The sequence below is a fragment of the Caenorhabditis briggsae genome (assembly GCF_000004555.2).
Source record: "Caenorhabditis briggsae complete genome, chrIII, whole genome shotgun sequence".
Lineage (NCBI taxonomy): Eukaryota > Metazoa > Nematoda > Chromadorea > Rhabditida > Rhabditidae > Caenorhabditis > Caenorhabditis briggsae.
In genome coordinates, this window is record NC_013490.2 from 5,155,613 (window position 1) to 5,181,164 (window position 25,552).

General features: G+C 39.6%; 5 protein-coding genes across 5 annotated transcripts; 2 read left to right on the forward strand and 3 right to left on the reverse strand.

Moving 5' to 3' along the window:
* Window positions 1-6,690: 6,690 nt before the first annotated feature.
* CBG18338 lies at window positions 6,691-7,479 on the reverse strand (the record flags this gene model as incomplete). Its single annotated transcript, XM_002642296.1, has 3 exons — window positions 6,691-6,804; window positions 6,852-7,066; window positions 7,113-7,479. 3 exons carry the CDS (start codon window positions 7,477-7,479, stop codon window positions 6,691-6,693), a joined length of 696 nt encoding a protein of 231 aa, XP_002642342.1.
* A 145-nt stretch (window positions 7,480-7,624) lies between these two features.
* Cbr-orc-4 lies at window positions 7,625-9,326 on the reverse strand (the record flags this gene model as incomplete). The annotated part of the gene is made up of 7 exons (XM_002642294.2): window positions 7,625-7,869; window positions 8,136-8,249; window positions 8,301-8,460; window positions 8,502-8,572; window positions 8,627-9,028; window positions 9,076-9,140; window positions 9,229-9,326. The coding sequence occupies 7 exons, from the start codon at window positions 9,324-9,326 to the stop codon at window positions 7,625-7,627; spliced, it is 1,155 nt and encodes a 384-aa protein (XP_002642340.2).
* A 238-nt stretch (window positions 9,327-9,564) lies between these two features.
* CBG18335 lies at window positions 9,565-11,707 on the reverse strand (the record flags this gene model as incomplete). The annotated part of the gene is made up of 5 exons (XM_002642293.2): window positions 9,565-9,828; window positions 9,878-10,490; window positions 10,537-10,640; window positions 10,688-11,057; window positions 11,103-11,707. The coding sequence occupies 5 exons, from the start codon at window positions 11,705-11,707 to the stop codon at window positions 9,565-9,567; spliced, it is 1,956 nt and encodes a 651-aa protein (XP_002642339.2).
* A 551-nt stretch (window positions 11,708-12,258) lies between these two features.
* Window positions 12,259-13,127, forward strand: Cbr-dhs-11 (the record flags this gene model as incomplete). Its single annotated transcript, XM_002642292.1, has 4 exons — window positions 12,259-12,289; window positions 12,335-12,489; window positions 12,532-12,864; window positions 12,912-13,127. The coding sequence occupies 4 exons, from the start codon at window positions 12,259-12,261 to the stop codon at window positions 13,125-13,127; spliced, it is 735 nt and encodes a 244-aa protein (XP_002642338.1).
* A 6,968-nt stretch (window positions 13,128-20,095) lies between these two features.
* CBG18333 lies at window positions 20,096-24,513 on the forward strand (the record flags this gene model as incomplete). The annotated part of the gene is made up of 4 exons (XM_045243739.1): window positions 20,096-20,209; window positions 23,036-23,404; window positions 23,456-24,275; window positions 24,323-24,513. The coding sequence occupies 4 exons, from the start codon at window positions 20,096-20,098 to the stop codon at window positions 24,511-24,513; spliced, it is 1,494 nt and encodes a 497-aa protein (XP_045096449.1).
* Window positions 24,514-25,552: the final 1,039 nt, after the last annotated feature.

Below are 25,552 nucleotides of genomic sequence, written 5' to 3' on the forward strand. Positions count from 1 at the left end.
GAAAGAACACAACTGTTCGAAAACATATTAAGAAAAAACAACGATATTTGTATTTTGCGGGGCGATAATGTTCTTCGAGATTTACGAATGAGGTGGAAATTCAGAAATCGGATACCCGGAATCCTGAAGAAGCCATAGACTGCGGTGAGAAGAAGAAGGGAAAAGATGAAAAAGTTGTGGTTGGCGATAGGAACCTCTTACGACCTTTCGCTTGACGGGGATCAAATATCGGGGCAATCCGTGTCAATGTTTCGGTCAAACTACGGACTGATGTATTGAGAAGAAACGATGCTAGCATCTGTGTTCGAATAAGGAGCAAAGAAATGACCATATGACTTCTGACCATCTTCGTTTTCTCTCTTTATTCTCAAGTGTGTTAATCCACACTTCACCCCAATCGACATCTTATTGTTCCCACTCAAGACTTCCGATTGGGTGATGCTGTTGGGGGGCTCCGCCGATATACCTATCAATACTATTTGAACGCTTTCAAATGGTCGGTACGTTTCAGAAGGAAAATTTGATACCCTAGTGGCAACAAATAGGATCTAATGCGCCATCGGTAGAAGATAAACAGAATGTGAGAGTAAATATTACAGGGAATTCTTAATTTTTGTTATGGAAAAAAGATTGAAGAGAGCACCTAATAGGCCTAAAAAAGCATACTGTGGTTTGCAGATAACATCTCACAGCTTCTTGCGAGCCTGTTTTAATGGTCTCGATATAGGCGGTCCGCCGAAAGAAAAAGAACAAAAACAGCTGCCCCCTCTCTGAAATGGAGGACCGCAAATTGCGTAACGAGTCACCGAATCTGAGAGAGCGGCATTCTCATTTGAAAATGCTATATATCGTCGTTGCGGTGGTTAGGTTCTTCTTCTTTTCGGGTGCACCGAGCAGATTATTCGAACCGGTGGCGACAGCCATACGGCGCACTCTCTCTCTCTCTTAGCGGATTACCAGGACGGTCAAACAAAAAGAGTGTAAGAGGAGAAAGCGGGATGTTGCAAAACTTGGTGGGAATTGGTTTTTGAATGGTTGGGATACAAAAATGGAGAGAAGCCTGAAGACTCGAACCTGAACAGATGGTATTTCTGATTGACACTTGTAAGCGTTAGACATACTCTAATTAGGAGGCATCTGCTACTCGATCTCTATTATTTTTTTGTTTTCATATTTTCCAGATTTTAGGACTAAAAGGAGAGCTACAGAAATTCGATCCTAAATTTCGAGATTTTCAAATCAGAATTTCAGTTTTTCTGTCAAAATTTTGAGATTTTTCTGTCTAAAATTTTAATTTTCGCTGTAAACATTTGAGATTTTCGGTCGGAATTTCACATTGTATTTATAAAATGGAATATTTTCTTTTCCAAACTTCGAGATTTTTGGGCCGAAATTTCGCGATTTTCAGCTCGAATTTCAGCCATTTCGACCACTTGCAGAAGCTGTCAAGTTTCCGATTACTTTGAAAATTTAGGATGATATAAAACAGATCTAGATTAAAAACTTTGCACGCACAGAATTTTTTGTAAATTCCTAATTTTTCAGCTACTTGCCAATTTTTGAAAAACACCCTTTTTGGCCCGTTTTTGTACTAAAAACGTGCGTCTGTCAGAAATCGGCAAAAAGCTGAAAAACTAGGAATTTTCAATAATTCTGTAAATTCAGAGTCCTCCGTCTAGGTCTGTTTTACACCCTCCAAAATTTTCAAAGTGATCAGAAACTTGATAGCCGGCCGAGCTCCAAACTCCTGAAAATCAAGCGGTACTGTTCACCCGAGAAAAAAAATAGAAATTAAGTAGCCAAGTGTTGAGTCTTCTTACTATTAGATATACTATTTGAGAGGGAAAATAACACAAAAGTGGGAGGAGGAGGACCCTGCTGCTGCTGGAATGCGTGAAGCAGCAATGAGTGTGTTAGTTAGATGGGGCTCTCCCGACCGAAATGCCATCCAATTTTTTATTCAAATAAAAAAGAAAAGGAGGAGAAAACGACACGGAAAAGAGAGGCATCTCTAGCGTTGTGTCGTATTGGTGGTGCCAAGAGAGAGCAGAATGCATGGGTTTTTTCATTGAAGAGCAGGAACATGGAACGGACAAAATGACAGAAAAATGACATGAAAAGTGGTACAAAAGGGAGAGAAATTGGGAGTAGAAAATACAAGTCGGGTCAACGCAATGTCTGATGCTAAGTTAGCATTGCTAACCTAATTTAACCAAAAAATGAGTCAGAGATCTTCTTCTGAATTTCCGGAAAGCTCCATATTTGATTTTGAGAGAAACACATTTCGTAACATTTCTAAACTCAATAACAATGTTTTAAAGTTCTAGAACATAAGAAAAAAGTAAGAGAAGAAGCGTCTGAGAAGTCTATATAGAAGAAGAAGCTGGATGGTGAAGAATCGGGAGGCTGACAGTATTTAGAAGTTTCTTAGAAACGCCAACTACAATTAGCGAGTGACGGTAGAGTGAGGTACGCGCTTATTAGGGAAAGATGATGCCTCGAAGGAGAGGAAAGTTGTAATTGGCTTCTATTATCCTGGCTTCGCAAGTACGGCAATTAATGCTTTGAAAGCTTCAAATATATAAAGCTCTGTTCGAAAAACCATTTAAATACTCAAATACAAGTTTTTGCTTTTTCTTTTATGCATAAAAGTGCAAAGCTGTTACTTTCGAAACGTTGCACTTGCGAAACGTCACACTTGCGAAACGTCACACTTGCGAAACGTCACACTTTCGAAACGTCGTCTTTCGAAACGTCGCGGAGCCATTATCCTAGATACACTCGTTGGTAGGGTTGAAGTTTTAATTGCCAGCGAAAAAAGGAGAATCTAAGAAGACAATTTTGAGGGTAAGGTTTTAAAGAACTTACCCAAGAAAGAGCACTCAGAAATTCATAGAAGTCCTGTATTAGAAGGACCTCCACGTTGTCAAGTTTGAGCTGATTTTTCTTGGGTCCTATGCAAGATACAAAAAGGGTGTCGCCCTGATAAAAAATTTATCAGGCGGCAATTATTTTTATCTTTAAAAGAAACGAGATTGGACCCTTCTATTACAGGCTTTGCGATATTTTAAATTTTAAAATAAAACTCACCTTCGACAGAAACAATTTGTTCTCGAATTTGTTCACTTATTGCATGGCATCCATCGGGTAGAAGATTCAGCAGATCGTATATCTGAAAATAACGAATTTTAGATTTTTTAATTAATTCTTTTTTTTTAATACACAGAACTTGCCTGATCAAAATTCAGTTCCCGAAATAACTGATTAGTCATGACTGATTCTTTTTTTTCTGTATTTTGATGAAAAATCAGCACAACAGAAAAGAAAACAATACGGTCGAATGTGTGACCAATTCGAAAAACTAACTGCCCCTAGAGGGATTGGAGACGCAGACACTGGAGAGACAGATGGCACCGTGTTCGCAATAAATAGGGGAATAATGGTTTAGCCTTCAATAAGGGATTGATATGATACGAATTGAGTTATAGGCGAATTTGAGGGTAATGGGGATTTTGCTGGAATTCCAGCTAAATTTCGGCAATATACCCTATAGTTTTTTTTCCAGTTTCCCTGAAGTTTCAGCTAGATTTTTTGTTCAGGCTCCGAGTTTTTAATTCTTTTTTGTAGTTTTTACAGGTCAAGAATACCCCAAAATCGCAAGTAAAAAAGCTAACCTGATAAATGCACGGATGGACACTTTCGAACCTTTGTATTTCAGCTCGAATCTGTTCCGAGTGTAAGGTGTTGTTCCCACCTGCCAATAGATATCGGGAATCTCTTGACATTATTCGCTGAAATGTTCATATTGAGCTTGTTAACGTCCTATTCTTTTTACAAAACTCACAATTTTTAGAGTTACTTCGTTGGTGTTAACCTATTTTCCATTACGTGATTCTTGTTCAGCTACTTGTCGGAGCTATTTGGAGTTTCGTATGTCAAATGGTAGTCTCTACAAAGAAGTGAAAAAGTTAACGGATTTTTGGATGAAGCGATTTAAGCGATGAAAAATGGTTCTTTGTGGCGGAGAAAACGGGGACAAGAGACACATGGTAGGAAGGAAAGGAGTCACATTTTTTGAATTTGAAACCGCAAACTGCTGTAGACAGAAAGAGTTATAACGGGAAAAAAGAAAGGAAAAAAAGATTCGGAGAACTTGAGATGTTTTTCATCTGAATAAAGTCGAAACTAAGAATTTTTTCCAGCTCGAATTTTGCAAATTATTATTACCCTACAGTAATCTCTGAAAAATTTCGCAAACTGTCGTCGAATTCGGTGTTTGCAGACTTTTTGCAAATCTTCGAATATTGAACGTTTCCATTTGGCAAAAAATTACCAAAAAGGGAGAATCTTACATGCATGGTTTATTCTATGAATAATCATTAAAAATAAAATTATCCCTATTTTTCAAATATCGCTCTCAGAATGTCAAACTGTTCAGAAAAACGAGAAAAAGGGTTACAAGCAGCGGTTTATGGATTTTTCTGCGGTTTGTACATTCTGAATATTCCTCAATTCACTTTCAATCTCCAATATCATATTTGGGGCGATGCCAATATATTTCTCTTTTCTTTGCCTTTTCCTTCTTCCCGTTTTCTTCTGCGCCGACACTATTCCAACATATTGTACATATTAAAGATACGCGGTATCCGAAGAAGACGCAACAGGGCGAAAGTGGAGATAATGTCATTAAAAAGTTTCGATTCGTTTCGCGACGCGTCGTCTGTTTCCGTTGAAACGGACGGGGTGCGATTGCGATCGGAAGTGGAGAAGGTATTGAGAAAATGAGAAGGCGACAAGCCCAAATTTACAAGAACAAGGAAACTATAGCAAAAACCAACAGAAAAAAGAATGTTTAGAGGTTTTTTTCGGGGGGAATCGTGTTGCGCATTGGATTCTAAACGCATTGACGACAGGTAGGGAGCTGAGCAAACAAAAGTTGAATTGAAATGAAGAAATTTTTTTTTCTGGTGAAAATTAGAGAAAAAATTCAATAATTGCAAAAAGAATAGAAGAGAAGAGAACAGTATAGATGGGTGTGTGTTGTAGTTCTTGGTCGAATTTAATTAAATGCGAATCATGATGGGCGCAGCGGCAAAAAATGTAAAAACGGCAACAAGAGAGAAACAAAATGAAATCACGATGATTATTCAGTTTCTTCTGAATTCCAGAAAAACCTCCGGAAGCCAATCCATCGTTCCGGTGGGCATTAAAGAGCTAGAGTAGTCATATAGTAGGATTTTTTGTGTCATTAAAATGGACAGAGTTGGAAAATCAAAGTATTTAGTAATACAATTTATGTTAACATTTTTGTATATATGAGAAAATTCAGATCATTATAAAGAATATCTAAATTGTGAAATTATCTGAAAAAAGTGAGAAAAAGGGACAAGCTTGAAAATAAATATCTATCGCAAAAATTGGACAAAATTAGGCAAAGAAGTCGATAAAGATTACAGTAGTCTAAAGGAAAATGCAGCAAAATTTGTTTGGATTTCGAACGGAAATGAGATTACGGTATTTGATGAAAATAATCAACAAAAAATTAGAAAACACTCCGCTCAAAGGGAAGAGAAAAATTACTAAAAAATAGAGAAAAAAATTATGTTTAAAAAATGCAGAAAATCTTGAAAATAAGCATCAGCCAAATTGAGCTAGACACAGTTCGAATTAATGAGATACGCAGATGGATAAACATCGGGTTAAACAGTTTGAAACTGCTAGCCAGTGGCCTCAAGGCCTCCCAGAACGTCTCACAAGCATACGGAGAGTGAAGCGAAAGTGAGAGAGCGTGGCGAAGGCGAGAGACGCAGAGCGGTCAGCAGCGATCGATGCGCGTGGAATTAGGGAGAGACGCAGAATGAGAGTGAAGACACTACTGCGACTCGTCCGACCTGAACTGACTCATGTGTATGGCAATGAAACGGAGAAGGTCCCCCTCCTAACAATGCTTACATAATGCAATGACGGCAGTATTACTCTTGTCCGAAATCAATGCACGTTGCGGCCGAGAAAACAACGGTGGGCGGAGCTTAGCTCCCACGGAGAGAACCTTACTGTATTTTTTAAATTATTGCACGCGCCTTTAATACAGTACCTCAACATTTATCGAATTTTCTCAAATTTCTTCAATTTTTCGCTTGTTTCTGTCTAATTTTGTGTAATTCTTATAAATCTTTAATTTATTTTTCTTATAAAATAGAAAAACACAGCCAAATAGGGCCCAAAATAAAAAACGTCCGAGGTACGGTATTTAAAGGCGCATGCATCAATTTGTTTTTTCGCTGTGTGGCCGACGATGCGATTTTGAGTAAATTTTCGGCCGCAACGTGCATTGATTTCGGACGAGAGTAATATCTTCTTTGTTTACATTCCCCTTGTCCTTCTTCTTCTAGCTCCGCAAACAGTCTGTGAACATAAGGTGCCATATTCCATCAGGTCCTCATTATTTGAATCGCAAAACCTCCTAATCTGTATTGCGTGTCTTCTTCTCCTTCTTCTACTCTCTGAGACGACGGCTCATTCATCACGGATTCGTCTCATTTCATGGCAATGAGATGCAGGTGGTGCTGGGAGGTATTAGGATTTATGAGCCCCGATTGAGTAAAATTGATAGCTTTGCACTTTATTCGAATGGTAACAATAACAGACAACAATGTAATCAAAAATGAATAAAAAAACGAAACAAAAAAGTTAAATGATTCCCCAAATCTCTTCCAAACCACTCGTCACTTTGGCGCAAGTCAATGCGGCACTCAATGGGTAGTTGCTGATTTTGGTCTCCGAGTCGGTGTAATCGACAACGATCTATAATAATAATATGAACAGATGGCGTGAAAGAGATGTTATCGTACCTTTCCTCTTGCGATTCCACCAATAACCAGAACGAGTGGCTCGTCAGTGTCCGGAGAGACGAGCTTATTGGCCATTGTCAATTCCGGTACGTTGAATGACATAAGCATTTTACGCGAGCCGACTGGCAAATGATTCGAGACCGGATTTTTGACGACCGACATCAATTTTTGAGTAGTTTCAGCGGCACGAATTGATAGCTTGTGAAGGAGTTGAACTGCAAAAAAATCTTCAAAAATGGAAAAGAAGTCAACACTACTAACCCATGAGTCCGCAGAACCGATCAAAAGTTCTTGGGATTCTGCACTGTGGTGACACATCAACAAGCACATTTTTGCTGGTTCTGAAGAAGACTCGTAGCTTTCCAGCTCTGTTCAGCGGGCTGTCAAGAAGATTCAGAAGACACTGATGCAGAATATCCGGACGATAATCGGCTGGATCCTTCTTTGATTTTCGTAGAAAGTTGGCGTGCTTATCACTGCTCAGAATAACGTATTCTCCTCCAACTTTCGCTGTTTCCAGACTACATCCTTCGAGTACCACGTACAAGATCTTCTTTTCTTCTAGATGCGCATCGGTCTTCATGCGCTTAGCGTTTGGCGGCGCAACCGTATCGTATTCGTGGGACATCTGGAAAATAAGTGATTGTCATATGCAAAAGGTGATTGTTGAATAAATGAATTGAAGAACAAAGTATCAAACCGCAATTGAAAACGGAGATGTATAAAATAAAAATAGGAGACAACCAGAAATATGAAAGGTTCATTGTACATTTTTATTTCGAAATAGATTCAAAGAAATCGGAAATCTGTATTGGGAGTTGAAGTTGCGGAATCGTATCCTTCACGACGGTGTCATTGATTTGAGTCCAGACTTTCCTGAAGGAAGTGTTCGTCACATTCGTGCTCTCGTCTGCTTTCAAAACTCCCATCTTCACGAGATGATCCAATTCACGGAACACAAAAATATCACTGCTGACGTTCAGTGGAGGGTAGTAACTGTTGACAAGCTTTTTGAACTCTGTAGTGATAAGAGCGGTTGAAGACATTCATTACCGTAAAACCTTAGACAGAATGTCACCCGCACTGTTGAAATTGAGCCCATTTATCTCGGTTACTGTAAGAGATATCAAAAATTTGTCAATTAATAAAATGTTTGTGATATTATAATAGGCATTTTATCAGTTGACAACTTTTCGATAGCTTTCACAGGAACAGAGATAATTGAGCTCAAATTTATATGTTAGGGGGTCCTTCTGTCACAGGTTTTACGGTAAATGATCTCACCGAGAAACACATTCCGATACGAAGTTTTTGGAACAGACAACGGCCCATCTGATTCCTTGTTCTGAAGAAGTTTCCATACACACAGGAAAACACATTGGGATCGGCGAGTTTGATCTTTAAATTAGTTTTTTTTAACTATACATTTTTACATTTTTTAAATCGAACCTTTCAGAATTATGACTTTCTCGTTATATGAAGGAAGCGATCTTGCGACAATCGCGCTGATCGTTTTATTGATTCCGCTACTCTCCCACTCTTCGCAGTAGTATCCAAAGAGCATTAGAATTTGAGCAGCAATCTGTTTCAAAACTACAAAGCGACTTGTCTGAAAATCAATATTGTACAGAGAACAAGCAAAAAATCAACCTGAAACACTGGTCTCAACCATTTTTCGAAGTTTAGGCTGGTGATGAATTTTTTGTAGCATTTATCATCATCTGAAAATTCAGTTCTGCAAGTTTATTCGAAATTCATAAATATATGATTCTTACCACATTTTGAGCCTTTAGGAATCAAAAGTTGTGCCATTGCGGAACAGTATTCATCATAATTATGAGTCGTATCGAATGATACTTGAACTTTCGGAATGCGAGAAGTCGCCTGTTTCTGGAGATTTTGTGCGAAGTCGTGTCTCGAAATCGAAAAGAAAACTAGCCAAGAGAAGTGTGTTGCTTTATCGACCATCGTGTAAAGGATCTTCTGTTGTTGAGGAGTTATCAGCTTGTCAGCGTCGCGTACCAAGAATATCGAGTAGCCGCTGTCCTCTTCTCTAGCCAATTCCTGTTGATAAGTCGGGTCAGCAGCCACAAATCCAGCATTAATCACTCGTAGTTCTTTCTTATATTTTTCCATAACCTTGCGAACGGTGCTTTCCCGGCCGCAATTCCGTTCTCCTAAAAAAAGCGATCAATCAATAATAGTCAAGTTCTAAGAAACAAACCTTCGAGCAAGCAGCATTTTCCATCTTTTGATTGAAGAAAATCGTAGACAATGTTCTCGATTTGTCTGTAAATCCATTGTAATAGGCAAATCAGACGCTAAAATGCGTTGCAAAAACTAGTCCGCGGCCATGGACGAACTTTTCGTTTCTCACCTTTCTTGCTCTGCTAAACCGAAAACTTGGTCATCTAATAAATCGAGAGCTCGCCGAGCATTTTTCTTCACTGACCTTTGCTCAGTTTCTGTGAGCATTTTCTGAAAATCGCAAGTTTCTGGAAGATTCAGAAAAATCAGAAAAGAAATAGAGACCAACAGAATAAACTGCTAAAAATACAAATTTTCTAAAATTGCAGTTTTTATTTTTCATTTGTGAATGCATTTGTTTAGTATAGTAATTCTGAGAAATTGAAAAGAAACCAAAAAAAAAATCTAAATAGAAACCCCTTATAGGGAAACATAGCAAATATAAATATAGTGAATATATAAAGTACTAAACTGAATAAATTGATTTATGCTTCTCGGTTGCTTCTTTGATTGCTCTTTCAGCTTCCATCGTAGTCATCCCGAGTTTGACACGTCGATTCATTGTTCCCTGATCGCCTCTCGCCAAGGTCACCAGCGAAGTTGTTGCTAATTCGAGGAGCATTCCATAGGCAAAGTTATCTGAAGCTGGCTCTATTCCAGACAATTTTGAGCAGATGATACAGTAGTTCTTGTAAATTTCGGCGAAAATCACTTCTTCGTTTTCGCGAGTCTGAAAGCAATGATTGTAAATTTGTATTTAGCTGAAACAAGGTACTCACCAAGTTTTCAACAGCACGGAATAATGTCAACTGATGGAGTCGGAGTCCCTTCACAAGTCGATATTTCAGAGATTCAAGAACGGCTTTTTGAGCTTCTAGTACATGGACAACCTCCAACTTTTCAGCCTTCTTCTCCACAGCTACTCCAATCGAACGACACAGAAAATCAAGAGCTTGTCTCAAATCGCCAGTATTCATTGCGATTTTCTTGGCAACCAACTCGACAGCTTTCTTCTCAACCAAATTGGATCCTTGAAGGCGGGCACGGACGATTTCTTGAATTTGTTCATGTCGGTACGGTTGGAAAACCAGCCGACGTTTATCGAGACGACTAGCATTCCTTTGACAGAGCATTCGTTCTGGGAAATCCAAAGTGTTGGCAATACCAATGATGGTGACTTTAGACTGTGGAAGAGCGGTCCATTCGAAAATATCATAAAGAACGTCTTGTTTCCGGTTGCATAGACTGTCGAGTTCATCGATGAGGATGACGATGGGAGGGCGTTTCGAATCTTGCTTTTTGAATATATCGTTCAGTTCCTGACGAGCAGTGCTTGCGGAGATCTTTGCGCGGGTTTGGCTCTTTTTAGAAATATTGAATTCTTCTTGAATGCTGAAAAAAATTTGTGAGAGGTGGATCCAAGAACTAGTTAACTTACCCATTATGAATCTCGACGAATACAGTTTTTTTGAAGATCATTGCATTCACTTCGACATATACGAATTTTGGACATTTTGCGTTTTTTTTCATAGCATTCACGACCTGGAAAACCCATTTTCAATCCTAAATAACATCAAAATAGGACATACCGCTCTGACAGTAGCTGTTTTCCCGGTTCCAGGAACTCCACTAATATACATTGCAGAGCTTTCTCCTCGTTTCCGGTCAATTACTTCACGGATAAAACTCTCAATCTCTCGAGCCTCGGCCTCTCGGCATGGAAGTTGTTCGGGAACTTTTGACAAATGAAGTCGACTAGCCAGCTCTTTTAGAGTTTTCGCAGAATTTGAGTCAAGTGGATCCACAACGTCATCCAGTTCCTCGCTATTCTGTCTCATCCGCCGTCTTGTTCGAAGGGTGCCGCCAGGAGTTTTGCTTATAACAACGGGTGTTATTCTTGGCTTTATCATATTTTTAGGTATCTTCATAGTCAATCGCTCTCTTGGGGTCTGATTCTCCCTATAAAAATGCGTTAGTATACGTCCCATAGAACAAAAATCTTACCTCTTGTTAGAAACGTCTTCCTCTTCTGATAAATCGCCATCTGATTCTAGAAACACCTTTCTTGGCCTTCCTCTCGATTTTTGCATATTTTCCCGAGGAGTTTCATCCTTCCGTTTAGTCGGAGTTTTAGAAGATCTCAAGTCTCTTGCTGAATTCTTCTTCGGCGTTGTCAAGGATGTCTTGCTTAGTTTTTCAGCAAGAATCTTTGATGGCGTCTCGTTGGCAGCTCGTTTCGTACTCCTCGTGCGCCTCCTTCCATTTTCCTTGTCGCTACTATCAGAGTTGGTTCTTGACCGAAGAGATCTCACAGGTGGGCTATCAGAAAAGTCTTCATCAATTTCAGGAGAAAATTCCTTGTAATCCATGTGATCGTCGGCTTCATCTTGCACATCATTCTCCGTTGGCTGATATTCGTCTTCATCAGAAGAACCTGAACTGGAAGAAGCGCTGGAATCAGACACTTCTTGTCGTTGAGGAGCTCCTTTCAAATGCAATGATCTTGATGATCGAGTATTCGTCTTCTTGACTACCGGTACAACCATTTGTGAAATTCTCGTTGAACGCCGCTTTTCAGTTTTTTCTGATCCGAGAGCTAATGATGGCATTGCCTAAAAATAAACTTTGAAGCGGAAGAATAGGAAGTATGATAGAAATTTTGACAACAGTTATGTGAGACACCTGGTATTCATGGTACGCCACCCACATCTCGGAGAAAAGAAAATCAACATTTGAAAAAAAGTGCGCGAAACAGTTGCGTTTGGGAACCATTTTTGAAAATCGCGCCCTTGGTGTGGTGTTTGCACTGTTTCGCCCACCGTACCGCCGGAGACTCTGCGTCTCGTCGTCTTTCACAGTCTCTAAATTCATGAATATTTTTATAAAAATCTCTGAAAGTCTATTGTTTTCAGGACTTCTTATGGGGTATTTAGCAAAAATACGTAAAATTTTGTCTTTCTGTCTGAGTGCCTGAGTGCCTGAACGTCTGTATCGTGTCAAGACTACATCTCTTCAAAAGTTGTAAAATTACGGTATTTCATAGAAACACGATTTCAAGAGATGCGGTCTCGACACGACTATCTCAACTTGCTTTGAATGTGTTGAAAGCTAAAAATGCTCCAACATGCCGGTGCTCTCCTCTTTTTCTTTTTAAGGTGTCATGTTGTCTTCAAAACTGGCTATCGTCACAGGTAACACGTTCCTCCAAATCCTTTGTAATCGCTTTTGTTTTTAAGGTGGAGGATCTGGAATCGGACAAGAAATCTGTAAAAAGCTTGCTGCGTCTGGAGCTAATTTAATTGTCGCTGATTTGAAGAAGTCAGCTGCAGAAAACACAGCAAAGCTTTTAACTGGAAGTGCACATACTGCTTTCGAGATTGATGTCAGCAAGGTAAAACGCAACTTATTTCGAAGCCAATTTTCAAAATTCCAGTTGAATGATGTGAATCGCCTCAAAGAGTTTATTCAAAACTGGAAAACTTCTCCCTCCGTGCTCGTCAATTGTGCTGGAATCACCAAGGATTCTACTTTGCTGAAAATGAGTCAAGAGCAGTGGGAAGATGTGATGAATGTCAACTTGAACAGTATATTTATGATGTCTCAAATGGTAGCACGCGAATCGGTGAAAAGCAAGACCCCTTTATCAATTGTGAATGTGTCATCAATTGTTGGGAAAATCGGAAATTTCGGCCAGACCAACTACGCTGCTACAAAAGCCGGAGTCATCGGATTCACAAAGTCTGCTGCTAGAGAGCTCGCTACCAAGGTACCATACAAATTTTTGTCTATCTTTTTCATTCCACAAAATTTCAGAATGTCCGCGTCAATGCCGTTCTGCCCGGATTCATTCGCACTCCAATGACAGAAGCGATGCCTCCGAAAGTTCTAGAATCAATGGTTTCTATGGTCCCACAGCGGAGACTCGGAGAACCAGAGGAAATTGCCAACGCTGTCTTGTTTCTAGCATCAGATACGTCATCCTATGTCACTGGTACTACTCTGGAAGTTACCGGGGGACTTGGAATGTGATCTACAGAATTATAATTTTTATACATATCGTTTAAATAAAAGTATTAAATTTTTGTGGTTTCCCTTCCCTCAAATATTTGTACTTTGTGTTGCAAAAGAATCGCTCTGAAAAATCTCATTTCCTGCTGCTGAATCGTATAGTCATTAAGCAAAGTCCCTTCTTTCTATCTGTTACACACATTTCGTGTTCTTCTTGCCCTTTTGAAAGAATGTCTCAAGCGTCCTCTCGGGAGGTCGTTTCTTCTGAAGGCCGCCGTGCTCAATCTCATTTAATGTAATAGTTTTGAGCACAGGATCTGCGTCTAACCATCTTCCTCTTGTTTCTCGACGCCATAAAAAACCGAGGCACTCGGTGCCGGGTGGTCGTGTCCCGAACAACTCTCTCCGATGGTTCCGTGCTCTCTTGTTCCCTGATTTTTGGGTGCGCCTAGAGAAACGAAAGTGCAAGTACGCGCGCTCACACATTTTCAGATTTATAGTTATTGGAGACTCTCTGTTTCTGACATACATTTCTTTGCGGCCCGTGCCAGGCAGATGGATGATACGGAAGTGTGGATCAACACCGCCATCAGAAACGACTTTTTTATTAGTAATCTATCTGATTGGTAGGAATGTACTCTTGACGGTGGATATGAATCATTGATCACGAAAGTCGGCTATACAACTGGTAGTGTCTATTCTGCACTTTAAAAAATTGACTACTTCTGGAGAAAAAAAAACGACATGGAGGCATAATAAAACATGTGTTCTTGTAGATATTTTTGGTTATTTTTAGTTCAGGTTTAAAGACACAAAAAGAAACTATTCAGACCCACAGTAACCCATTCTCAAAAAAAAACTTACAAGTTTAAACAGCCAACTTTGAGCTCAATTATCTCGGCTCCTGTGAAAGATACAAAAACGTTGTCAACTGACAAAATGTTTATCATAATATCATTAACATTTTATCAGTTAACAAAATTTTAATATTTCTTATAGGAACTGAGATAATTTAGCTCAACGTTAACGGTTCGGGTGCGCTTCTATTAAAGGAAATACGGTAATATTAAATTAATTTTGTTGTTGTCAATATGAGTAAATATGTAGATACAAATTTATTAGATTCAAAACTTTTCAATAGTTCGCCAGAGAGTTCAAAAATGAAATTGAGCTTATCAAGTCTTGTTTGGAGCATTAGAATCTCGGAAATGTGTCAACATATAATCAGATTCTCGCCTAAAAAGTCTACTAGAAAAGAATGATTTATTATCAAAACCATACTTGTCAACCGGGTCTTTGGCGGGTCCTGCCAAATTTTTTTTTGGAATTAATGTTTTTGGACCAACTAAATCAGATATTATAGAACTCGATGAGTACTACAAAATGATACTATTTAGTATACTGTAGCTTGTATCTGAGCAAAACTACAGAAAAAATTCAGGCAGGCCCTAATCAGCCACTTTATGGCTTGTAACTTTGACCATAGACAAGATACAGTAATCCGTATCAGTTTGCAGTACTCATCGAGTTCTATCATATCAAATTTGATTGGTTCGAAAATATTGATTTTGAAAGAAACTATGGCAGGGCCCGCTAACGACCCGGTTTACAAGTTCGGTCCAAACTACCATGTTCTAGATGGCATTTTCATTGTTCCTTGATTTTTCGGTATTCTGAATAAATGAGCATATTGCTCGTATTTTTCCCCTTTCGCGCAAGAGATGACACATGAAAATAAATGTATTTACTTCTTGTGTGAGTACTCGACAGAAGATCCAATATTACGAAATTTCAGGGAATTTCGAAATGTTTCGTTATTTTTTTCTCGAAAGATTCCTTTTCTTTTCTGGGAAGGCATTGAAGAAAAACTAAAGGATTCTTGTGTTTAGCTACCGTAATTCTACAGTAACACTCGAATTTTAGTCTTCAAAAAACTACAAGTACCGTATTTCCTCTATTAGAAGCTCAACCTAACAGTCAACTTTGAGCTCAATTATCTCGATTCTGTGGAAGATATAAAAATTTTGTTAACTGATAAAATATTGGAGATATTATGATAAATAATTTATCAGTTTAAATTTTTTGTTGTCTTTCACAGTAATCGAGATAATTGAGCTCAAATTTGCCCGTAAAGGTGGGCTTCTATTGAAGGAAATACGGTATTCTTGCTTTGAATTTCAAATTTTGAAATTTTGAGTTGTCTCAATTGGTAAAGTCAAACACAATCATTACCTAATTAGGCTTTTAAACCTCAGCTATCGCTCTTCGTTTTCAACTTTTTTTTGGGACAAAACGGATAAACAATAATATGGGAATGTGTGCCGCTGGTTTTGTTGACGGTCGACTAACAACAACAATATAATTAGGTGAACAATTCATGAAAATAAGTTGGAGAGAGTTTTGAGAAAAGAAGGAAGAGATAGAAAACGCGGGACAAACGCATTGGTCAAAATTCCGAAATGAGCGTTTTTTGAGAGAAAGGAAGACAACAAGGTGGTCAGTTGTTTACATGTGTTCAGTTGTGAACAGAGACAAAACACTGGAATCTGTGTCACAGATTATTAACGAACGTGTAGTGAAGTTGTGGGAAATGGTTATGGAAACAACACTTCCTTACAAGAAATTTGAGCTCATTCTCCCGTAAACACTCTAATAGAACGCCAGGACTTCTGCAACGAGAATTTCTGGAAAAAAGTATTCTGGAAAAGACTTTACTTATCGCAATTTTGAGAAAAAGGTTAATTTTTATTCAGATACAGTATCCCCTGAAGTCATTACTTTGAATTCTTTCACTTATCCCTGTAATAGAAGGGCCTCCTAACCTATAACTTTGACCCGATTTTGTCTTGGTTCCTGTCATAGATATAGAAAAGTTGTCAATTGATGAATTGTTTATCATAATGTCACAAATATTTTATCAGTTGACACATTTTTGATAACTTTCACAGGAACCGAGATAAACTGGCTCAAACTCGGTAGTATAAGAGTCTCTAGGTTCCTCAAGTCCTAGTCTCAATAATTTTTTTAGCTTCACACTATTCATTACCATTGTATGTGTGCACTATTAAAAGTTCAATCTATTCTTTTCAACTCGGGCCGATCAAAAAGTTGAGCAACATTTGGAATAGTTGCCTTTCGTTTTTGTTTGTTTTCTCTGATCCTCTGATTCTCCCCCTCTCTCTCTCTCTCTCACTCTTATCCCAAAAACTTTTTGCGAACACATGCTCGTCGTGGCGTCGTTTTGCCTGTGGAGAGAGGAAAACCGTTTCTCTTCTTCTTTTTAGTTTACCCCAACTTTGCACTTTTCGAAGAACACAAACTGGTTAACTTGGAATAGGGCCATCCTCATCGACCTTGCAGATCGGAGACGACAAAAGGAAATGCGGGTACACCACATCAGTGTTTTTTTCTCTCTGTGACAAAAAAAAAGAAGAAGAAGAAGACGTAGATGATGAAGAAAAAAGAGGCAAAAAAGAAGGAAATGAAAAAGACTATTTTCCCAGGGAGGGCTTCGAATGATGAACGACAGAACGACACCAAGGGTTGAAGAATACAAAGAATGTAGTTTGATTTTTTGTTTGATAACGGTTTGAAGGGATTACGGTGGCTAGTATAGTGGTGTACTTGGAGTAAAATTGTATTGCATATTTTGGGAATAAGAACAACTGTATTTACAGTAATCCGACAAAAGATATTGTAAACACTATATTTGAAAGACACCCAAACCGTCAACTTTGAGCTCATGTATCTCGATTCCTGGGAAAGGTATCAAAAAGCAGTAATTTGACAAAATGTTTATTATAATGTCTAAAATATTTTGTTAGTTTACCACTTTTTGTTATCGTTTACAGGAATCGAGATATATAGGTCCGAAATTGATGGCTTGGGTGGCCTAAGTCAAGAAGGGTTACAGTAGGTTTCAGAATTGAGCTGCCAACAAGAAGTCGCTCATTTTCCGGAAATGATTAAAACTGAAAAAAAATGAGCCAGTCATAATTTTTTGAACAATGCTGTACTGATAATTTATCTTTTATCAATGCACAATTTTTCAAAATTTCAAAATTAAACCTGTTATCAGTGATTTTTTTCAGATCTCGTCATTTGTTTTCAACTTTTTGTCCCAACATTTTTCCCATTTGCCTAAATAAAAAAAACTTCGAGCCGCCGTTTGTACGCTTTTCGGCAACCCCATCTCTTGTGAATATTTTCAACAAATCAAGTTGCTCAATTAATGAACTAAAACTGAAAAAAAAATGAGTCAGCCAGTTTTCCCAAAAATTAAAAAAAATAACAGGGCGGCAGTCAGTCTGGAACCCAGTGGACTGTTCTTAACAATTTAGAAACCCGATTTTTTTTTTCACTTTTCATCCCCTTTTTCCAATTTTTCGTCTATACAAAAGGTTTCCCAGGCTGAAATGGCAAAAAAATTTTTAAATTTTGCTGAAACTTGGTTTTTCAGTACAAAGTTTTTCAAAAAAATTCTTGCCGCCTTGCAACCGCGCTCCGCTGAATAAAACGCTTGCAGCAAATGAACCAATATCGTCAAATAACCAAAACTTAAGTCTTTGAAAGAATAAAAGGACGAATAAAGAACTTTAAGAACACTATCGCAAGAAAGTCTAGAAATCTGAAACCGGAAAAATATTAATTCCAAATTTTTTTTCTAAATTTTGGAATTGCTGTTTTTTATGGGAAGACTGGTTTCTTAAGACTCTATTTTTTCCTATTTCGAACATTCGAAATTCAAAATTACTAAAACATAGACGACCTACAGTAAAACATGTAATAGAAGGGCCCTTTAACTTTTAACTTTGAGCCTGTTATTCTCGATTCCTGTAAAATATATCAAAACGTTGTCAACTAATAAATTGTTTTTCATAATCTCACAAGCATTTTACCAGTTGACTAATTTTGAATATCTTGCATACAAATTGAGATAATCCAGCTCAAATTTGTGGGGCCCTTCTATTTCAGGTTTTACGGTTTTCAAACTACCGTAGTCCTCTGAACAGAAAACCTCTTATTACTTCTTCCCCTTTTAAAAGTGCAATTCTATAAATTTTTTGGAACATCTGTCGTTCTGTTCCAACTTCTTCTTTTCTATTCTCTAATTCCTTTAGAACCACCGACACCTGCCAGTCGGTACCAGTCGTCTAGGTCAAGACGATTTCAACCCGATTTAGAAGAAATGGCCATTTCATGATATATTATTTCCATCTGTCCATTCATTCCCTTTTTCTTCTCATGCCAGGTGGCTCATTCCTTTTTCAGCGACTCCGCCCCCTCCAAGAATGCCCCACCCACTTTTGGCGCGGCGAGAAAGAGGAATAAAAATTCATTTGGAATTAAGGTTCCTCTGATATGGGGAGCATCCTCTCCTTCGAAGGATCGTTATTTTGTGCTCCGATGTTGCAACATTTTATGTGTTGCTTCGTTTTTTGCCTCTTCCCTCCACACTACTCATTTTTCTCTCTTTTCTCTTTTTGCGGCCCTCCCACTTTTTTCGGCGTCTCCTTAGTTTGTTCGGCCACTGGCCATTCTCTGCGTCTCCATCTGAGTCGAAACTAAACTGACAAACTCGGTGCGTGTGTCAGTCGTGCTTCTCTTTTTTTTTTGCCGCCTTGTTAGACAATATCAGGATTCTTAGGCCCTTCTTACCACTTTTCGTGATAATTTACAGAAATTAGCATTTTGTGGGTTACTTACGGTATCTCTCTCTCTCTCTCTCTCTCTCTCTCTCTCTCTCTCTCTCATATCTTCTTTTCATTTTGTAGGAGAATCTCAATTCTGAACGCTCATTCTCTCATTCACAATTTTTTGAAAATTCTCAAAATCCTTCAAAATAAGATTATGGACTGTTATCCTTATCAAGTCCTTATCAATGTATGATATCCTTAATTAAGCCATCTCGACCTCATCAAGCAGTTCATTTTTGTTCATTTTTGCAAGGTTCCCTCTACTCTAAATCTCTTCGTCTCATACGCTCTCTCGCCCCGCTGCCAGACACTGCTTGGCTCCTGAAGAGACGCGAGACGGCGCGCGTAAAGAGCGCTCTACCAGTCACTGGGTGGTACGCCCCGCCCACTATTTTGCGTCTCCGTCCGGGTGCAAGTCGGCGGCGCCTACCCAGGGCGCCGACGGCCACGACCCAGGGCCGCGCCCAAAGAGGGTGCAAGAGAAACGAGAGGAGAAATGAGAGAGTGTCGATTAGACGGCGAGAGGGGAAAAGAACTGGGGGAGGCAGTAAGTGCTGAGTTTAGAATGTGTTGGGGTGGTCTCGGATCTTCTTTAGGATTCTTCAGGAACGTCTTCTGAATCCAACGTCTTCTTTATATTCGAATTCTCCAACTTCTGATTTTTTAACTCTTCTTCTTCTTATCTGTTTTCATCACTTCTTGTTCTTTGCCCTTTTTTGGTATTCCGATTCTCATTCATTCCGAATTTCAACAATTCGTTTTCGTCTCCCATTCTTCTCTCCTTCATCACCATATATCACTCCCGTTCCATCTCATTAAATTGCTTCTTCTTCACTCTTGGAACACTGAATGTCGTCTCTCTGCGTCTCTTCGTCTCATACACTCTTCTGCGTGACTCCTCCCCCTTATCTCTTTATAGCTAGTTTGCCCTTTTTTATCGGGAGGTCTTGTCTTGTCTAGAGTACTGTATTCTGGAACAGGAACTTTCAAAATTTTTCCAACTTTTGTTTCCAAAAGGATCTGCTTTAGATGTGCCTATTTTTTGGCATTGAACTTTGGCTCAAGTTGCCTGGCGACATTTCCTGGCGCCATCGAAATGAATATTAAAACTTTTTTTTGTTGGTGTGCTTCTGATTCATACTTTCTCTTTTTTTTCTGCTCTCATTCACTATACGTTTTCTCCTCTTTGACCGTGCCGACTCTATGGGTCCAAGAGGCACATTTGCACTTTCTACTTTTTCTTCTTCTTCTTTTTCTTAATCACCTGATATATAACCCTTATCACTTTTAGAAATGGCTCGGACTATGGACCCGACTAGCAAGGCGATCTTCACGAACGATTTTGGTTCAACCTGGGCCAACGGAACGGATACTTGGCACAGTGTCTACTCATGGGTCAATTCTCAGGTCAGTGAGGGATGAGGCAGATGGTTTTTTGGCCGAGTGACCAGCATTCAAATTGGCGCCTTCACGGGGCTTGATTTATAGACCATTGTGTCCTTGTAAAGGGTGCAATTTCAATGCGTTTGCACTTTTGAAAGAAAAACGGACACCAGTCCACCGGTTGAAATGGGCGCCTTGGGGGATGGAATTGGTAATGACGCGGAAAGCGGGGTGTACGAACTGGTACCACCCCTCAGAAGACGAGGGGAGCCAGCTGCCTTGACGACGAGATGGGAATCTGAAGAGAGAGACGGGGTGACATCTGGCTCCCCAACCCCGCGCACCAAATCGGACTCACTGAAAAGACACTCACTTCCGGTGGTCAGAAGAAGAAGAGAAGAGGAACAGAGTTTTCCGGTTTGATGGACGAAGATTGAAGGAGTTGTCAGGGAGAATAGGAGCGGGGAATTAATTGGAAACTAACTTCAAAGGTTTTCTGATTGAGCTAGTGCAGTAGATTTACGACATTTAGTTTGAGAGGGAGATTTCTGGGTTTCTAGAAGAATCAGGTTACTGTACAAAAATTCGAAGATTTTTCCTTATAGGATTAGGGTAGAAAATACAATACCTATACCGTAGCCTCAATAGAAAGGCCCCGCACTGTCACGTTTGAGCCAATTTATCTCAATTCTTGTAAAATATAGACAAATGTTGTAAACTGATAAAATGTTTGTTATATTATGATGAACATTTTATCAGTTGACACATTTTTGATTTCTTTCACAGGAGCCAAGACAAATTAGGTCAAACTTGGCAAAATGGTGATTAATTTTTTACGGTAATTGAATAGCCAAGAACCAAATAGATTACACGAAAAGTTCCCCCCAAATTTTGAAGTTTCGAATTTCATTCTTCTAGGGATATTGTAAAAAATACAATCCATATACCTTATAGGTTATAACTCATAAGCTTTAAAATTTTAGGTTCTAGGAAACACTAGATTTTTTTAGTCTCCTCAAAACATGCCAAAGTTTGAGGACACCTTTGAAAACTTTGAGCTCAATTATCTCGAATTCTAGAAGAGATATGAAAAATGTGTCAACTGATAAAATTTTGGTGATTTTATGAAAAACATTTTACCAGTTGGAAAATTTTCCATATCTCTTCTAGAATTTGAGATAATTGAGCTTAAACTGCAAGTATAAGCTCCCCTTCTATTAGAGTGTTTTCGGTATTTTTCGTTTCAGAAACTTTTTGATTTTTTAGGATTCTGCAAAATCTAATCAAGGCTTCTCTTCAGAAGGTCTGGTGTTCCATTTTCGACCTTTACTTCCGCCTTGCACTTTTTTCCGTAGGGATGTCTTTCTTTTTTTTCCTTTCTCTCTTTTTTTTTCTCTCCGAACAAAACAAACGGCGGCAAACCTGTTATCAGTCAGGACCCAACTGTTCCTTTTCTTTCTCGCCCCAATAGCCCACTCTTTTTTAAACTTTCTCTTTATTACCTTTTTCTCATAACATCGCTCGGTTTTATTTGCGTACCCGACAGTACCAGTCAAAACGGGCCGAGCGAAAAAAAGAGAGAATTAGAGAGAATGGTTATACAGGCAGTCGGGAGGTCTATGGAGACACAGAAGAAGAAAAAAAACCTTCTCTGGACAGTCCGCCATCACCCAAACCTTGAAGTTTGATGACCCTGAAAGCAAAGGGAGGTGTCGCCTCGTTCCCGGCGCGACGACGTTTTTTTTCTTGTCTCTTTTCTTTCTCTTAGCAGCACGCGCCCCAAGTTCGGAGAGAGCTGGCACGGCGCCAAGCAGAGCAGAGCCGCCACACACGAGGAAAAATAGAGAGAAGAGAGAAGAGAAGTAGTTCTTTTCAGTTCTTTGCTCCATGTTACAAATGTGGTGTTCTCCAGACGAGCAGAGAACAAGATGGCGCCAAAAGAGAAAAACATCTCCACTACCTGGCACCGGCTTTGTTGTTGTTGATATGGGAGGGGGGACCTCTTTCTCTTTTTCTCTATATCTTCATATCCTCTCAAGTCCCGCCCATCCATGCCCCACTGGAATCCATTGTTGTTGTTGATGAGATATAGTGTGGGAAAATAGTAGTTGGAGGCTCTTTTGTTGACCACCTCTTCCACGACCTGGCACTGTCACGACATCCGGGCTCAGTGTTCAAAAAGATCAAACTAGGAAAAAAAACTGGGTACCGTAAAACCTGTAATAGAAGGGTTCCCACACTGTTATCTTTGAGCTAATTTATCTTGGCTCCATTGCTAGATATCAAAAAATGGTCAACTGTCAAAATGCTTCTGATATTATAATAAACACTTTACCAGTTGACAACTTTCTCATATATTTCACAGGAATCGAGATAATTGAGCTCAAAGTGCAAGAATAGGGTGGCCTTCTATTGGTGTTTATGGTATACGGTATATGGCGCATAGAATCAGATAATGAATACAAAACCTGTTAGAGTGAAAGACAATACCAGCTGGCGCGCGGCATGATTCAAATATCCGTAGCACACCTGTCGTTTAGAAACCGTACCCTGTTTGATGACGTGGCATCTGGCAGCTGTGTGACTCATTCATGGACGCCGCGCCGCGCATCCTTGAAGATGAGAGGAGCCATAAATCGTTGTCTTCATCTCTTCCTAGCGTCGTACGTCGCACTCTCTAATTTACAACAAAAGAAACGAAACGAAGAAAAAAAACGAATTGAAAGGATGGGTGTCCTTGCTTCTCATTACGAGCTTCGGTGTCCGTCGGTGACACGACGACGGGCAAAAACGACTGGGCCATAAATTTCCACTCGCTCGCTCGGGGGGGGGGCCGTTTTTCGTTTTGAGATGAATGTAATGATGATGGGAAAATGGGAAAAAAAGAAGAAGTGGGAGGATAAGAAAAAATTGAATGGAACAGCGGAATATGGTCCAAAAGTACAATGTGATATCCTATTACAGAATGACTCTGACAACGGAGACAGCATCCGGTCTTCCACGTCATCACAACCGCAGACGTCTCCATCTTCTGGATTAGATGATCACGAGCATCGTCTTCTTTGTGACACGCCAAGCAGCCCAATCGATCCGCCAACCTTTTTTAACAACAATAATAAGAGCTCAGAGTTGGATTTGAATTCTAGCTGGTTTATCCCACCACCAATCACTTCTCCTCTTGTTAAGACTCAAAATGCCGCGGCACCAAAGAAGCCAGTGGTGAGTTTCCTGAATATTTTTTAGTTTTCTGATTACAAAAAAGTATTCCAGAGCGAATCAAATGACTATGCACTTCTACAAGAACTTCTTCGTCTCAATCTCAACACATCTCCACCAACTCCAGCAACTACAAATGCGATCTTTACCTCTGCATCTCCATCCACCTCTTCTCCATGGTCTCTACCACAAGACGATGCTCCTCTTCACCGCCCGGCTCCAGTCTCTCGTACCACTCCACCAGCTCAAATCAATCAGAACGTCTACTGGAATACGCCTTCTGCCACCACTACCCGTCAAACATCCGCAACAGACGTTGACCTTCTTCAGGTGCTGAGCAACCAGCTAGCCGCTTGTCAACAGACACAGCCATCAGGAGTGGATATGACCTATATTATGCAGCAACAAGCACTGGCAGTTCAACAACAACAGCAACAGAACAACCGGCAGTGGCCACCGAAATCAGTTTTTCAGCGATATTCATTCATGGCAGTTCTTCAAGCTAAAGTAGATGAAGTCACTGATGAATACAGACAACTGGAGAAGGAGAGAAAACAAACAGAAGCAGAATTGGCACGTCATAATCTTGGAAAAAAGATCTCTTCATCCAATGGCCTTCCGATTCCAAAACTTCCAACTGCTCCATCCCGAATCGATCGTATGGTTGTGGACTTCTTCCGTGAGCACGCAAGAATCAGCACACTTCTTGCCAAAATGGAACAACTCACTGGAATGTTAATGCCAATGGCTGCTCATCAGACACTCGCTGAACTCCTCCAGGCCATCTCAAGCCTATACCACAGCCGAGTTCATGAGAGAGCTCTGATTCTTCAGCAACTGAGAGGAGAAGCGATTCATTATGACGAGGAGAAAGGTAATTTAGCAGAAATGAGGAAATTTTTAATGAATTCTTGTTTTCAGAAGCTGGAGTCCTTGTTGAGATCCTTTGTCTTGTCCAACAAGCAGCCACTCGTGTCCGTGCTGCCAATTGGTACTGTCTCATGACCACACTTGGACCATTGGATTCTACACAAAGAATGCAAATGGATCAAATCGTTGCTTCTGATTACACTATTCCACCTCCACCAATCAGACCTCGCCCTGTCCATTAACCCCTATTTCATTTTTCAGCCCAAAGTTACTCTCCTCCATCCATCCATTTTCGTAGCCTAGCAACACCCACAACCACTCTCCTCCCTCCTAGTTGGCTGGACCCAATAGAAGAACCCTTCATTTTTCTCCCCAAAAAATTTTCTCACCATCACGGCCCAGCCGCTTTCTAGATTTAGTCAGATTCTTTTCTTTTCCTTTTTCTCCCCTTAAAAACCCATTCCCCCCAATTTTTCCTCAGAAACAAATGTACATATATTTAGTTGATACCTCTCATTTTCCTTTTCTCAAAAATCCGCGCACTGATTTTTCATCCTCCCGCCGTCGCAGTTTCTCTGATTCTTTTTCCAGAATCCATGAATTGAGCTTTTTCCCCTTCTTCCTTTAGCCGAGTATCGCGTAGTAACCCTTTCCCGCAGCTTTTCGTGTCTCCGATGCCCTCTCCTAATCCCAGTTGTATTAATTTTCCCGAAAAAAAAATCAAGATTTCCGATTTTCCAAAACCCCACTGATGATATATTGCTTCCTCCTCGCTCTACAAAAACTGAAACTTTTAATTTGTTCTCTCTGGTTGTTTAAAATCAGTGTGTGCGTGTGTTTTATACAATGAACCTGACTGTTTACATCGATTCAAAATTACGTGAAAAAAGGAAAAGACAGAAGACTCCAAACACAGAACACAGAATATTGAGTTTTCTTGTATTCAATTACTTCGAATTTGAATCTGCGAGTTTCCAGAAAGAGAATTTCTAGGATAATGACAGGATTAGTTTATTTTGTCCTGAAGTTGAAAAAGAAGACTTGTCTACAGTAGCCGTCTGCTTACAAGTTCAACTGTACGATTTTTGGAAATGATGATGCAGCGACATCTAATAATGACATGATAGCATTGCTAGCATCACATGGAAGTTTGGTTTTTGTTGTCCCCCGAGACTCTAAATCTACGAAACTCGCTTTGACACATCAAACATTTATGCTCAATTTTCCTAAAACATTTCGACATTTCATCACATGGTAATTCGGTATTTGTTGTCCCCACGG